General features: G+C 40.7%; 1 protein-coding gene across 1 annotated transcript in view; it reads right to left on the bottom strand.

Moving 5' to 3' along the window:
- Positions 1 to 16,728, bottom strand: part of LOC134868515 (astrotactin-2-like) — a 233,974-nt gene that overhangs the window by 55,186 nt on the left and 162,060 nt on the right. The window contains exons 14-15 of the mRNA XM_063889717.1: positions 1,292 to 1,416; positions 152 to 256 (exon numbers count right to left, since the gene is read on the bottom strand). Of these exons, the coding sequence (XP_063745787.1) occupies positions 152 to 256; positions 1,292 to 1,416 (230 nt within the window). The remainder of the gene's footprint in view (positions 1 to 151; positions 257 to 1,291; positions 1,417 to 16,728) is intronic.

The raw sequence follows: 16,728 nt of genomic DNA, 5'->3' as shown, positions 1-16,728 counted from the left end.
AAAATGAAAGGTAGCTTGAGAAACATAATGCAAAATATACTGCATATTAAAGCTTTGGTCTGGTACAAGTTATATATTGGTGGTTTGTATTAGTCTGTATTGTGCGTTATTATGCTAGGAAATCACAATGTCACACTATTGAGACACTGACCTGTAGATAAGGTGATGGAACTGAGTTTGACTTTGTACAGATTGCTGCGCACTGTCCACTGCTGAACCATAGGATAGCCTACTGCCTCGCTGAAATGGGCGTCCCCTAAGAATAAACACAAATGAAACCAGGAGAAAATTAATACCAAAAGAGAAATGCAAGGAATATAACTAACAATTTAAAACACATTATGAAACTCAGAAAGCAGCTGGAATTCAAAATAAATGGGTACATAAATAAAAATCCATCATTTCATTTGAACCAATTATTGACATTTCATTATTTCGTATCACAGCCTATATCCCAGCTGCTCCCAGATCAATGGCTGATATATAGTGCAACTCCAATTGGATTGCTGACATTAGAAGAGGGAGCAATCTCGCCTTTCAATACAATTCAATTACCAAACTTTCACACCAGTTTAAAAATAAAGCCAAAAAAGTGAAGCGCAAGGGGGAAAAAAAATAATAAACTGCTTACGGGAACCTTGATCCTTCGCTTCTGCAAAACGGTTTACACCTGAGACATTCATGGATGGTGAAGAAAAGGCAATTTAGTTTCTAAGTTGGTGTGTGTGTGTGTGTGTGTGTGTGTGTGTGTGTGTGTGTGTGTGTGTCTGTGTCTGTGTGTGCGTGTGTGTGACCAATATGGTGAAAGCAGAACCCAGGTATAAATCTCAGGGGTCAATTTGGATCAAATGCCAATTTAGTTAATGGAGGGATTAGGGAGCAGAGGTGGGGCAGGTTTCAAGCCAAATGTCTATGTGACTCTTCTCCCCCCCACTAAGATGGGGTGGAACAGTCAAGGAAAGGATAAATGGATGAAGCGGCAGGTCCGGCACACGTGAATGTGTGGAGTATGTATACTTAATACTTTGTGTTTATGAAAGCACTTTATCCAGATGAGGTTTGGGGTCTAACAGCACAATGCCACAGAAGCACACTCAAGGACATGCCCATATCTTCTTAAAATGATCTAGCACAGTTCTGAATAATATGACCAGTGACCATGAATAGAATGGGTCGTATAAAGATAATAGAGCTGCCACCTGATAATGCAATGACTCAAATCTATTTGTCTATAACTCTCAACAAGAGGGAAAGACAGGAGAAAAAAAAAAACTATCTCACATACACTCACCTGTAAGGAGCTGCATGTTGGGTAGGGGTTCGGACAACACTCCCCGACATTGTTCCTCTACTGGCAAGGGGATGACCATGAGACCGTCGGCTAGCTGGGGAAAGTCCTTGATGAAGTTGTTGTCCCTGATAGGGAGAGAGAGAGAGAAAAAATGCCATCAATAACTCTCAAACTTGAGGTAGCAGTTTACCTGACAATTAAATGATTCAATATTACAAGGCTATTATCTTAGCACAAATATGTTGTATAAAATAACAATACAAAATACTGAGGCACCTGGGCCTGTATATTCTTGGTGTTTTGACTGCTCAAGACTGTCATGTTTTACACTGTGTTGTTAAGAATATGAAGAAACCAAGCTGTGTTTCACGGTCAGGGATGAAGCTACACATTCTAAACTCGATGAAAACAACTCAACAACAATCCATCCAGACATGTTTCCGTGCCTTGGCAGCTGCTCGCTTCCTGAATCATTCAGAAACAGGATTTTAATGATTTCACTGTTTTAGTTCCTGCTTGTCCTCTATGATACTGTTTTATTTTATGATTACAGTAAAAGGCTCCTTGGCGGGTAAACGAGTGAGAAATATACTGTATCTACATACATTAAAGTGTAGACCCTTGTCATTTTGGTGATGCATTCCATCCACAAGTGACAGAATTAACTCACTGGTTTGGTTAACATCAATAACATGGGTACAAAGTCAGAAGGCCTGTGTTTGATGCTTGGCAGACAAATAACGTAAACAGTTCTGTCCTCATATTTGAGGGCTGGGAAGAGAGCTGCAGGCAGAGATAAGACAGACCCCCTGGAATCTCTGTCTTCTCTCTGCTAGAGATGATAAGTACAAGAAAGAATTGCAAAGTGAAAGGAAGTACAAGGAAAGGGAAGAGGAATACAACACACATAACATCTCTCTACAGTGAGAATAAGCAAAGAACACCAGTGAATGCACATGGAGAAGGTATGTATAGATGTGGTATTTTCTAAACACAACCATTTTCACTTTCCCGTCGATTTGTCATACTATATCAGTGGACAAATCACTTGCAAAATAAATAGCAGAAGTCTAATAAGTAGAGAGATGCTGCATGTTCCGTTCCATTTTTCTTCAGTGGATGGACCATTCTGGTTGAACCAAAGCAGTTGCAGTTCATCTCCTGTCAAAAAGATGAGTTGTCCTGCTGCATTTTAAAAGCATGGCAAGCAGCAGGAACCTTTCCGATAATCCTCTTTTATGGGTTCAAGGCTCATAACGCAGACCTTGTGCCACAGAGATCCTTCTTGGTTCTCTTTCTCTCTCTTTGCCTCTTCTTACCACAAAGCCTGTTAGACGCAATCACAGCCTTAGTGTTACAGTGCAGGGATGGGAGGATTGACTCAAGGGCAGAGAAAGAGAGAAAGAGAAGAGGTGCTGTAAAAAGATTACCGTGGCTTATTCTCACAGAAAACATATTGATTGCTAAATTAAATCAGCCTGGTTCACGCAGAGGCTCAGAGAACCTTTAGAGGTGTACCAAGACGTTATGTAGCTTTATGGATTTGTGGAGCCCAGATGTGGACTGCCCTTTATTTTTTTGCCCCTTCCCTCACAACAACTAGTCGCATTCTAGGATTTTAAAGACACATGGTATAAGATGGCGATGTATCTCGTAGTTCACTGCAGAGTTGCTGAAAACTGAGAATAATGGAGAATGAAAACGGTATAGCCTATTGCCTCAGGTCTTTGCTGTGCCTGAGTTTACATAACATTGTTATACGTCCTTCACCTCCTCATACTTCTTCTCCAATCCTTAAAAGGAAAAGAAACACCTCAAGCAAGGACAGAGTGTTGTGGCATGTGTCAATCCTGTAGATTTCTGTTTGTCTTGTTCTGTTAAGGCCACCGTTCCTTTCACTAGTGTAGGAATGTGTGTATGGCTGGAAGGGAGCTTAAAGCATATATTCAGTAAAGCGCTTATTAAATGTGGAGGCATTGCAAAGTGTACTCCTTATCCCAGTAAATACAGTATGCATTTATTTTGAAGTCCTATGTCCTGTAAAAAGTCCTTTTTTCTTCCTTTCATACATTTTTTGAGTTGCTCAAATAATGTATGAAAGGAAGAATAAAGAGAGGAGACATTTATATGTATTACAACAAACCAACATACTATTGTGGTTTAAGTTGATTGTCTTTTAAGAAAGATTATCTAAATCTAACACAAATGGTAGCCATATGGATTAATTGTTAACTGGCCATGGCTAACCTATCTCATCTGATCGTAATCAGCGTAATCATAATGAGCAAAAACCTGGCAATAGAGCTCATAGGAAACACTAATGTGTGCTTACCCAATGTGATTGCTTACTGAGACCTAAAGGAATAAGAACATCATTATTCATCATACTAAGTTACACCTTTTCCTGCAAGCACAAGTCAAAATGCCTGCTGTGCAGCCACCAGTGTGAATTTGCTAACACAGCAGGGTTTTTTATACATTATGATAAACCCATTGAGTTAGATTAATTAACATTAAAGCAAACAATGCTCTGAGCAATAAAATACAACAGACCTTCATTGTAGCCTCCATGTTTCTACTTTAAGCTCATAATTACACTGAAGTCTGAAGAATGGTGAGGTCTGCACTTTCCGAATGCCATTGTAGTTACTGGTGTAAAACATTTACAGTGGGGCAAAAAAGTATTTAGTCAGCCACCAATTGTGCAAGTTCTCCCATTTAAAAAGATGAGAGAGGCCTGTAATTTTTATCATAGGTATACCTCAACTATGAGAGACAGAATGAGAAAAAAAAAATCCAGGAAATCACATTGTAGGATTTTTAATGAATTAATTGGTAAATTCCTCGGTAAAATAAGTATTTGGTCACCTACAAACAAGCAAGATTTCTGGCTCTCACAGACCTGTAACTTCTTCTTTAAGAGGCTCTTCTGTCCTCCACTCGTTACCTGTATTAATGGCACCTTTTTGAACTCGTTATCAGTATAAAAGACACCTGTCCACCACCTCAAACAGTCATACTCCAAACTCCACTATGGCCAAGACCAAAGAGCTGTCAAAGGAGACCAGAGACAAAATTGTAGACCTGCACCAGGCTGGGAAAACTGAATCTGCAATAGGTAAGCAGCTTGGTGTGAAGAAATCAACTGTGGGAGCAATTATTAGAAAATGGAAGACATACAAGACCACTGCTAATCTCCCTCGATCTGGGGCTCCACGCAAGATCTCACCCCGTGGGGTCAAAATGATCACAAGAACGGTGAGCAAAAATGCCAGAACCACACGGGGGGACCTAGTGAATGACCTGCAGAGAGCTGGGACCAAAGTAACAGAGGCTACCATCAGTAACACACTACGCCGCCAGGGACTGAAATCCTGCAGTTCCAGACGTGTCCCCCTGCTTAAGCCAGTACATGTCCAGGCCTGTCTGAAGTTTGCTAGAGGGCATTTGGATGATCCAGAAGAGGATTGGGAGAATGTCATATGGTCAGATGAAACCAAAATAGAACTTATTGGTAAAAATTCAACTCGTCGTGTTTGGAGGAGAAAGAATGCAGAGTTGCATCCAAAGAACACCATACCTACTGTGAAGCATGGGGGTGGAAACATCATGCTTTGGGGCTGTTTTTCTGCAAAGGGACCAGGACGACTGATCCGTGTAAAGGAAAGAATGAATGGGGCCATGTATCGTGAGATTTTGAGTGAAAACCTCCTTCCATCAGCAAGGGCACTGAAGATGAAGCGTGGCTGGGTCTTTCAGCATGACAATGATCCCAAACACACCGCCAGGGCAACGAAGGAGTGGCTTTGTAAGAAGCATTTCAAGGTCCTGTAGTGGCCTAGCCAGTCTCCAGATCTCAACCCCATAGAAAATCTTTGGAGGGAGTTGAAAGTCCGTGTTGCCCAGCGACAGCCCCAAAACATCACTGCTTTAGAGGAGATCTGCATGGAGGAATGGGCCAAAATACCAGCAACAGTGTGTGAAAACCTTGTGAAGACTTACAGAAAACGTTTGACCTCTGTCATTGCCAACAAAGGGTATATAACAAAGTATTGAGATGAACTTTTGTTATTGACCAAATACTTATTTTCCACAATAATTTGAAATTAATTCTTTAAAAATTCTACAATGTGATTTTCTGGATTTTTTTTTCTCATGTTGTCTCTCATAGTTGAAGTATACCTATGATAAAAATTACAGGCCTCTCTCATCTTTTTAAATGGGAGAACTTGCACAATTGGTGGCTGACTAAATACTTTTTTTGCCCCACTGTATATGAATTTGTTTTGCTTGAAATGCTGGTTGTTTTCATTCTTAACATGCACTGTGTTTCAACTAGCTGAATTTCATTATCCTCTTTCATTTTAAAGTCCTTGCATGTGCCTCCTGACTTACTTCCACTACCACCACTTTAGTTTTGGTTCAATATGTGCAATAAACAACATGTAAAAATAATTCACTAGTGAACTAACACTGACAAACTACACTTATACCTCTCCCAGTGATAAAGGTTACAATTTGAATGTTGGCTTTTATTCTTCTGCATCATTTTGTCAGATTTTCTCATCCAATTCCATCAAGTGTCAGGCCTTGAAAGAAGATACTCTCCTAACACTCTTTAGCAGCTCCAAGCTGAGTGTTTATATTGCAAGGATTAACTCAGGTGGCTGTTATTTTTCAATAGCAATTAAACCTCATTGACAAAAAATGTTTTAAACCAGGAGTATCTCTTCTAAAATACGAAATCCACGTATCTAGCTCATTATTTTACACATACTAACCTGAACAGCCTCACTACACAACAACCTCCCATACACTATAGACAATATGTGGGTCTGGACTTGCTTGGGCAATGCGTTCACACTGGTGTATTTACTCATGTTTCATTCAGTACCCATGTCTGCTTATTAAAGTCAGTGGACACTGGGCTCCCTCCTGGCCAAACAGTCTATGAGTGGCACAAACTTCCTATATGTATGAGAGTCTCCAAAACACTGACTTACAAATTATATCTGGTGGAATACAAATGTCCCCGTCCGTTTTATGCATACATATTAAAGCTCCAACACTGTTGTTTTTCCTCTTCTTCTTCTCTCACTCTACATGTCTCTCCCTGCCCTCAGTGTATGCTATTTCATTTCAAACCCAGTAAATATACATTGATTATTAAAGCGTACTGAAGCTCCTGTCTCACATGCAAATCATTTTTTGTGTCTCACATCCAGTCATAAATTGCATTATTCCTCCCGAGATAAAGTGTAACAATTGCTCACATTTGTTCAGTCTAGTCCCAAGCGGTAACCCTTTCGCGTTTGCTCTGCATCACTTATTCCTACCGCCGCTTATTCACTCTCCCAGCTAAAACCTGCTCTCACCTCCCAATTCTTAGGCACTGTGTTGATATGCAAAGATAAGAGCCATATACAAGTTAGAAGAAAAAAAACACGTTTTAATATGTGTGTGTTTCAGTGTGCATCTGTCTATCTGGGTTTATAATAGGCATGAGGGCTATTTACTATTTAGTTACCTCATTTCAAACCCAACTGCTTGTGTGTCCTTATGCATTGGTTTGAGTGAGTATATCTATCGGAGTTTGTGACTGTGTAACTGCTATTGAGTGGCACTTATCTAAACATTGTCTGAGGTAATTGGCTCTTGTGCTGTGTTGTCTGTGTAGGAACCTCAGCCTCAAATCGCAGCATGATCGGATACATTAAACCATACTCATTACACTCAACAACATCTCAGTTCATTATCTATAATTTCAAGACTCATTTCAACAACCATATAGTCTGCTTGTGCTTTTTCGGCATTGGCTTCCATAATCACATCCGCAACCGGAGCCCTCCAATTATTTCTTTGTCATATTTTCCTTTACCTAGTTTAAAGATTGTGATTCATCTGCCAAAGATGAGGCTAGCAGCTCAACAAGAAACAAAAAACTCAGACAATCAATCAATTATAATGTTAGCTTTTGGCCAAATACTTGGAGAAGATATCAGTTTATTGAGGGCACATTGTATACACTTGTTGTAATCCTACTCTGCAAGTTCGAAAGAAAATATATTTCTGAATTATACGTGCATCCAAAGTCTCCTGAGAGGACTGTACCTCATGGTTCCATACAAGCTCCCCAAACAATGAGGAAACCTTACTGTTTCAGCAAACTACAAGCCATGCAGTGTGCTCTTTTGCACTAATTTAGAAGCTGCCTTTGTGGACTGATGCAAGCACTAACAAAGACTGCCTGATTCCCAGAGGACACCAGTATTGAATATACATACAAATCCTTGGTGCCAAGCTTGCAAAGGCTACATTCTGATTATCAGAGTCACTGTTCTGGCTCAGAGGCTCATTGAGCATGTGTAACCTTCTTAGGTCAAGGCTGAACAAGAAAATAGCTCAACTAAAGACAGAGTGCACGATATTTTCCCCATCTAGCAGGGGCGATTAATCGGGTGGTTAAATGGCTCGTTGGAGAAAATATATTTAATCAAATCTTTTCAAATTGTATATCAAATTAATTTGGGAAACCACTGCCGGAGCCTCTTGAGGAGGACTCGCACACTATGTAGATATGAAGGGCTCACTCCAAGCTAACGAAAAACCAACAATTCTTTGTTGTTTAAACGTTAATGCTAACACACAAATCTATTTATAATTCCATTCCTACCAATAGTTTTCCATAAATCTTATATACTGTTCGTTTAGTTTATGAAATGGAAACAATGCAAATGCAAGCACATCTTTGTATGCTTGAGTTAAGGTTAGGTACCTCCAGCTTAGAGTAAGGTTTAAGCAACAGGAGTCAGGCTTTGTTAAAAATAAAATACTCATAATCACTGGATCTTCTTTTATGTATAAGGGTTGGCTTTGTGAAGCAAGGTTGGTGGAGTTTAAGGTCACACATATTTCAGCATCCAATTTTTGGATGTCAGTCTATTACTTTCTCATAGTCATGCTGCGTTACACGATCCTGTCAAATGATCTAGCACTGAACTGCATCCTGCCACGCTTTAATGATCACTTAAAGAATGACTCTGGAGTGCAAACGTTATGACACTGAGAGTGTGAGTGAAATCAAAGCTTTTGCAATTTCTGTAATGAGGAATAAATACGTAGTAAATAATAAAAGGAAAGGGAGCAAAAAACACAAACAGAATCGTCACCACTAGAGGCTGCTCTTTCTCTATGCCATAGGACAGACTAATGGCATCAGGATCAGTCCAGGAACATCAGGGTGTGTGTGTATGTCCCTGTGTTTCATCTGTAGCCTGCAGGCTCTTTTTGCTCTGTAGGACTCAAGGAAAAAAAAAAAGGCGTGGGACTGCAACAAAAAAACTGTTACTAATCGATACTATTGAGACACACTTATGAATGATACACTGCAAAACATGTTGGTCCCTCAGCAATTAAAAAACAGTTCAGTTCAAAAACATGTGTGCTCATAATAATAGTAAAACCACAGAGTAAGAACAACAAATGTCAAACTTTTATGCATGTTTCTGTGACATCGATGCTTCATACAGGGGGCGAGGTTGGGCACAGAGCTGGAGATCAGAGGTGAAGACAGGAGGCGCCAGATATGAAGTGAGTTGCAGTAGTGACTGAGGGGGAACGATTACTTCTCCACTGGGATTCCAGAAGGGAGAAGAAGTCCACACCGTGAAGGCGTAGAAGAGTCACTACAGGGCAGACTGATGGCCGGTTTACCACAGAGAAGGGAGGAGAGTGAAGCAGAAGCCGAGTGTGAGACTATGGGGGTTGATTCTTGATCTGGAGACCTGGAAGTGCTGTGTGCTTTTGGTCTAACAACAGCATTTTGAACTGTTTGTGAACAACCACTAGGTGCCAGTACAATGCAGGCAGGAGGGGGGGGTTATGGGTTATGGGGGCTGAAGAGGATCAAGGCTTCAGCATTCAGAGTAAGCTTTTAGTGTGTCTTTGGGTATCAGAGTGGTTGCATAGAGACTATAAGGGAGGAGGAAATGCCTTTGCGTGAAATATAGAGAGAGATCGTGCCTTTCTGCATTGACGAAAACAAAATTTTTGTGAGCCATGTCAATCTTTCACATTCACAAAGATGTTGTCGGAGCAGCCTGCCTTGACCAGATCTCGTTCTTGCTTTTGACATGTGATTTGAAGGAGAATAAAACAAATAAAGAAAACATGTGAAACACAGTGTGAAACACAGTGTGAAATGATGCTGGCAAAGTCTGCCTTCCTTGTGCCAATAACTTGATTATAAGAGGAAGAAATTACCAGAAAAGCTGTCTTCAATTCTACAACTCCAACCGTTCTACCAAGGGTTTGATGGTTTTTTAAACATCCCATGTCACCATCGCAAGTGAATTCTATCAGTAATGATCATGGGGTTTTCATCCTACAAATGGTCTCCTTCCACATACACAAAAGAGCTTGAAAACAACCAACTGAGAATGTGACATCGAGAATAACCACAGTGTGTTTGTAATTTCTCCGGCTGTCATGCTGTTTGAATACATCCCTAAATGTGATAATTATAATTGTCTAGCGTTTAAAAGAGATGCGTACAATAAAAGGCGGGACTTACAAAAGTAAAAAGAGTATTGTTCAAAGCAGTTGTCTCTATCAGAAAATATGCACAAATACAAAGTGGGCAAAGCATAGATTGTCTATTTGAGTTTGAATCCAAAGGTATTGTTATTCAGCATCATAGAAAGGCCAACTGGCCAATTGGAGCCCACAGGCTTGTAAAATTGTCAAAATGCCTTTGGATTTCAACAGAATACAGTCTATTGAAATCTACAGTACACCTCAAATGACAAAATTATTCAAATGGCAGGTTCCCTTGAAAACATACCACCCATGTTAACCATGCAGCTAGTTTTTAGACATCATAAAGGTGAATGAATTGAATTTGTCGTACCTAAAACATTATCCCTATGCCTCAGATACAACAATCCTCTTAAGCTGTTGTGGATAGCTTTTGGTGAAATAACACAGTAGAGAGAGAAAACTGTGTTGTATTGTTTTGTAATTTTGAGTTCTCTTTGGCTGAACTGACCATTTTAAAATAAAAGGAATCTATTCCACTTCATTATGAAATGAATGTATCCCAATTATACACTGCCATACAACCCTGAATTAAACATTATAATGTGTGTTATCACAAAAATCAATCAGCCTGTCCTTCTATCCCTTACTTAAACAATCTTATCACACATGCCCTTGAGAACTAGCCCAGCAATGTGTTGGACTGCACTGCACAATCAAAGATTTATGAGAGCTAGGGTGTGCAGCCGATCCAAATTGCGTGTAATATGCTTAATAGCTGTAATATTTGTTATTTGAATAAACGCTTGGTGCGCGTTGGGCCTGTCGGATGAGTCATAAGAAAGATAAAGCACTAAGTGTTACCCAGGGACTAGGCCCCAGACATCGAATTAGAGAGTTGTTAAAGGACAACAGCCGAAAAACAGGCTAATTCGGAGCGTAATAAAACAATTGGAGATGTTTACCTTGAGATTTGTGTTTCAATCTCTCATTACAGCTGCAGCCATCGTTCACTTGATAAATGATTCCACTGAGAGTAGGAGATCTGGTGACTTTTCATGGCCACTATTGATTAAACTTGGGAGACGATGCGGTCAATGACACCGCCTCTGGTGGGAAGCACACTGTGGGGCTTGCGACCGTGTACAGACTGATGGTGTGCATGTGCATTTCTGTTTGGGAGCTTTATCGTATACTGACTAATTATAAGAAGCAGGATTCTGCCCCGCCAATCAAAATCAGAGGTAATTACTGTTGTACCTGTGAGATTTAATAGCATATTTCACACAGAATCTAAGTTGATCACATCACATTTAAATGTTAAATATGTTTTGGTGCAGGTTCACTGAGAGATGCATGTTGTTGGTGTTAGTTGTTGTGCAATATTACCTAACTCATTGTATTTTCCGCTCTGTCCCCTTTACACACAAATCCCTCAACCCAAGTTCTATTTGGCTTTGTGCATGCAATTGAAATGCAGCGTGAGTGGGCATAGATATATTTTTTTGTACCTTGATATCTGTTGGGCTGCCTTAAGAAAATTGTGTAAATTTACTCTAGTGCCCGGGAGCATTACCATAGAGATGAAGCTCTGTAATGCAGAGTGAGTGGGCATGCAAGGCCAGCTAGTGGCAGAGCTGATTAGAGCCATTGCTTTTCTAATTTTCATTACTTCTCTTGCACTTTTTCACTTTATCTAAACCCCCTAATTGTGTTTATCCATCCAAAAAAAACTCAGTCTCTCTCCAAACCCCCTCCACTGTCTCCCGTTTTATTCACTAGACGGACAAAACAGTGTTTTGAGGAGCCCCTCACCAGTAGGTTAAAAACTCTATTCCTGACAGACTTCAACTGGAAGTGAAGTTACCTTAACTTCCCACAAAAATCAAAAGGCAAAAGCAGTTTGGCCATCTATTCTGAAAAATAAAGACAACTTAACAGAAAGGTAAAAGACAGAAAAAATGTTTTCCTCCGTCTTTTAAAACAAGACATTTAAATACATTGCCAAAATGGTGAAAGTTCACTGAGAAATTCACAAGGAGCCCAATAACAGATGAATAAAAAGTAAATAGCTCTGAAACTTGGAAAGAAGACCTTGATGTTTTATTGGTATGTGTTAACTAAATCAAGTGTTTGATTGTGCATCTCTGAAGGCATCAATCACTTCAGTCAAAATCCTTAATCTCACATATATAACAAAGAAAACACATTTGTATCAAGGATTAGTTTGTTTTCTGCCTCTGATAGATAAAAGATATGTTTAAGAGTATCTTATCTCACATCCCTCAGTCCTATCGTCTACTATTTGATCAGCAGTAATAGGCCACGACAGCAGCGCAGCCTTTGTGTTCTTTAATTTTACATTGTAATTACAGAGTGATATGACTGACATGAAGGTGGGATTAATTGTTATTATGTTATCTGGTATTCTGTCCATCAATGTGACATAACTAACTGAAGTAGAACCAGTTTTTTGTAGTCCAATTTTAAAAGGAAGCTCTGAAAGTCACATCACAGAGCTTTTAATTAGCTGCTTTATAGTACGGCCTTGCAGAGGTGAGTGTGGGCGAATCCAAAATGTAGCTAACTTCATACAGCTGAATAAAACTGAAAAATGTCTTGAAGCCGGCATCTATTTATGAATTGATATTTATGAATAATTTATGAAGGGTAAATTTACAGCACATGGAAAGGGGGCATAGTGAAAGGGGAAGAAGGATGTGAAAGGGGAAGAGTTGAGACAGATAGTAGTCCAGAGGGGATTCAAAATTACAAGTGCTGCCACCCCGCAGTTTCCTGCTGCGATAGAACTCCATTAATCAATACTAAAAACATCCATCTACTAATTCAGGATTTAGCCCTGGTCCACAAATTACTCCATGCGGTTTTCCTTCAGCGACAGAGGGAGGCAGCTGCAAGCAGTTTGGAGGACTGGCATTGTTAGCTGCCCCCTGTGAGGCAACACAATCTCATTCTGAGGCTGAGGGTTTAATACTTTATGCTGCATATTCTCATTTTTCACCCTCCAGTCTACTATTGATTCACTGGCTGCTGCACATGCAAGAGATTTTATCTGTCTAGCTTGAATGCACAACAGCATCACCAGCTAATCTAATTAAATACACACAATCATTGTCTTTCTTTCTGGTTGCTACTCGAGCATTATTTTGTGAAAAAGAAATGAAGAGCTTTACAAGGTGAAGGTTGTCAAATGTGCGTGTAATGGCATAGTCTCTAAACAGAGGGATAAAGAGACTGCTAAATCAATAGTAAATACACTTTCATTTTATTGATACATTAAACTGTTAGTTGAACAAGATTTTGTGAAACTACTTCTGCAAGACTGTAGGAAGGTGGCCAACACTTCAATAGTTGCACTTTGAAGAGAAACCAATCCTAAAACTGTTATTCAGAATAAGGACCAGGAAGGAACTACAGTGGAGGAAAAACATATTTGATCCCCTGTCATTTTAGTTAGTTTACCCACAAAGACATGAACAGTCTGTAATTGTTATGGTAGGTTTATTTTCACAGTGAGAGACAGAATATCAAAACAAACAATACAGAAATGTACATTAAAAAAATACATAATTTAATATGCATTTAATTGGGGGAAATAAGTACAGTATCTGATCCCCTCGCAAAATATGCCTTAGGGGAAGGAGGTTATCAGCCAATATTCTACGATACATGGCCCCCTCCATCATCCCCTTAGCAGAGAAACCCCCCCAAAGCAAATGTTTCCACCAGCATGCTTGATGCTGGGGATGGTGTTTTTGGGGTCATAGGCAGCATTTCTCTTCTCCAAACACGACATGTCGAGTTGATGCCAAAGATCTTGATTTTGGTCTCATCTGACCACATCACCTTCTCATAAGCCTTCTCTGAATCATTCAGAGGTTCACTGGCAGACTTCAGGCGGTTTGTACATGTGCCTTCTTGAGCAGGGGACCCTTGCGGGCGCTGCAGGATTTTAATCCATTACGGCGCGGTGTGTTACCAATAGTTTCCTTGGTGACTGTGGTCCCAGCTGCCTTCAGATCATTAACAGGTCCCTCCTGTGTAGTTGTTGGCTGATCCCTCACCTTTCTCATGATCATCGATGCCTGAAGAGGTGAGATCTTAGATGGTGGAGCCCCAGACCGAGGGTGATTAATGGTCATTTTGTGCTTCTTCCATCTTCTAATAGTCAAACCAGTTGTCTCTTTCTCACCAAGATGCTTGCTGGTGGTCTTGTCTTCTATTCCAGCCTTGTGTTGGTCTACAATCTTGTCCTTGATGTCCTTAGACATTAGTTCCACCATGATCACAAGATGTCTTTGGTCTTCCTATTGTAGAGAGGTTGTAATCTGATTTGTTGACTGTGGACAGGTGTCTTTTATCCAGGTAACAAATTGAGGACGAGAGGACCTATTTAACCGGTCCTTAGGAGCCAGAATTTTTGTTAGTTGCAAGGGGATCAAATACTTATTTCCCCCAATTAAATGTATATTCATTTATATCTTTTTGTTAATGTAAATTTCTGGATTTTGTTTTGATATTCTGTCTCTCACTGTTAACATAATTCTACCATAAAAAATACAGACGGTTCATTTCTTTGTAAGTGGTTAAACTAACTAAATTGGCATGGGATCAAATACTTCCTCCACTGTACATTCTGGACGAAAAGGTGTTTCTCAAGATTGTTTGAAGTCTCTTTTCAATATAGATGACCTTTCAAGTATTCTATGGATGTGGCAACATTGGCTGACAAGGAAAGCAAACGTGCAAATAAGCAAGGGCATCTGTAAATTGTCCTTTTAAGAGTTAGAAGCAGCATATTTTCCTAATCAAAATGTTTAGAAACACAGTTTTATTAAAGCACACTACCTACCTAATTCAGTTAAAATACTTTCCCGGTGCAATAATTCTAGAAATATACATAACAAAAAGACCCAGATTTATCTCCATGCAGTCTCTTTATATGGCTATTTGTGAAAGCAAAGTACCAATGTTCTTGGGAAATCTTCTGCCCTCGGCTAAACTGAATGCTTTAGCTTATGCAGCGAGCTAAACATAAATGGCTTCAGTAATCACTCGTGAGTCACTCGTGGAATTCTTCTGAGCTTTACTGGCAAAACCATTTCTTAATTTGTAAAAACATTATGCCTTTCTTAAGTGCAACAGGTGAGGAAAACGGCCGACAACACAGGAACGACATGTGCGGAGAACTCGGCTGTACTCTAGCTTTCAATACAAACTCACTTCCTGCTCCCGCGATACGCCACTAGATGGCGGTAATTCTCGCAAATCAATAGACTTCTCTTAAAGGCACATAACAATAAACCTCACATGCGAAATATACAAACAAAACAAAACTGAGGGACAGAATACTCCCCGCCTGACATCAGTAAGATGTCAGACCTAGTAACCCACACCCACTGTTTTCAAAGGATACGAGAAGCCTTTCAGGCGTGGTCCTTCGGCACCAGCAGGATGACTTCACTGATAGGTCTCAAGTACAGTCTCTGTTCGCCGTTGCGGATTATCTTGACTTGGATCTTCCTTACTCTGTCGTCCTGACTAGGAAAGGTCTTTGCAACAACCCCAAGAGGCCAGTCATTCCTGTTCTCTTGCCCATCTTTAAGCAGGACGACATCTCCTATTTGTAGGTTGGGTTTTGGCGTTCTCCACTTGCGACGAGGTTGTAGTCCACTGAGGTATTCCCTCTTCCAACGTCCCCAGAAGACGTTGGCCAGGTACTGTACACGTCTCCATTGTGCTCTAAACAGGTCACGGTCATTAAAGTGGCCTGGAGTGACTGGATGCATGCAGACTTTCTGCGTGAGCAGCATGGCAGGGGTGAGAATCTCAGGATGCTCTGAGTCAGTGGAAACTGCTGTGAGTGGCCTTGCATTAACTATTGCAGAGACTTCCGACATGAATGTTACTAGCACCTCATGTGTGAGCTTGGCCTTTCCGTGCTGTAGCAGTATCGCATCTAGAATCCGCCGGCTGATGCCGATCATGCGTTCCCATGATCCGCCCATGTGGGAAGCATGTGGGGGATTAAACTGCCACTCACAACCGCTGTCTCCTAGATACAGTAGGTGTTAATTTTGCCATTGTGACAGCCTCTCTTGTCAATTTGAAGTTCTCTGCAAGCGCTCATGAAATTTGTACCGCAATCTGATCTGAGCAGCTTGGCAGTGCCTCTGATGGCGAAGAAACGTCGTAGTGCATTGATAAACGACGAAGTGTCCATTGACTCTATTACTTCAATGTGTATGGCACGAGTACTCATACATGTGAAGATGACCGCCCATCTCTTAGCTTCTGCTTGACCTCCACGAGTTTTTCTGACTGTGACATGCCATGGGCCAAAAACATCTAGGCCTACACATGTAAAAGGAGGGTCTGTGCACATTCTGTCTTCTGGCAGATCTGACATGATCTGTTCTTGTCGTTTGCCTCTTAATCTGCGACATGTAACACAATGAAAGATAACACTACTGATGGCTCTTTTCCCACCCACTATCCAAAACCCTGCAGCTCTGACTGCGCCTTCCGAAAAGTGTCTGCCCTGGTGGCACACTTGTGAGTGGAAGTGCCTGACTATGAGCCGAGTTACGTGGTGTTTGTTGGGGATGAGTATGGGGTGTGTTTCGTCCGCAGTCAGTTGAGCTTTAGCTAGCCGGCCGCCAACTCTGAGAATCGTGTCAGTGTCCATGATTGGGTTCAGTTTGCTAAGTGGGCTCCGCTTGGGGACAGACTCACCATGTTCGATGTGTCTGATGTCATCTGCATACACCTCACTTTGAACTGCACGAATGATGATGGCTTTGGCCTGCTGGAGTTGTTCTTCAGCGATGTTCTTGTTACACTTGTGCCATCCATGGCATGCGCTCTCAGGTGCACCTTTA

Source organism: Eleginops maclovinus, chromosome 8, assembly GCF_036324505.1.
Source record: "Eleginops maclovinus isolate JMC-PN-2008 ecotype Puerto Natales chromosome 8, JC_Emac_rtc_rv5, whole genome shotgun sequence".
In the NCBI taxonomy this organism is placed as follows: Eukaryota; Metazoa; Chordata; class Actinopteri; order Perciformes; family Eleginopidae; genus Eleginops; species Eleginops maclovinus.
Note: the sequence above shows the minus strand (reverse complement) of the source record. Positions and strands in the feature narration are given on the sequence as shown.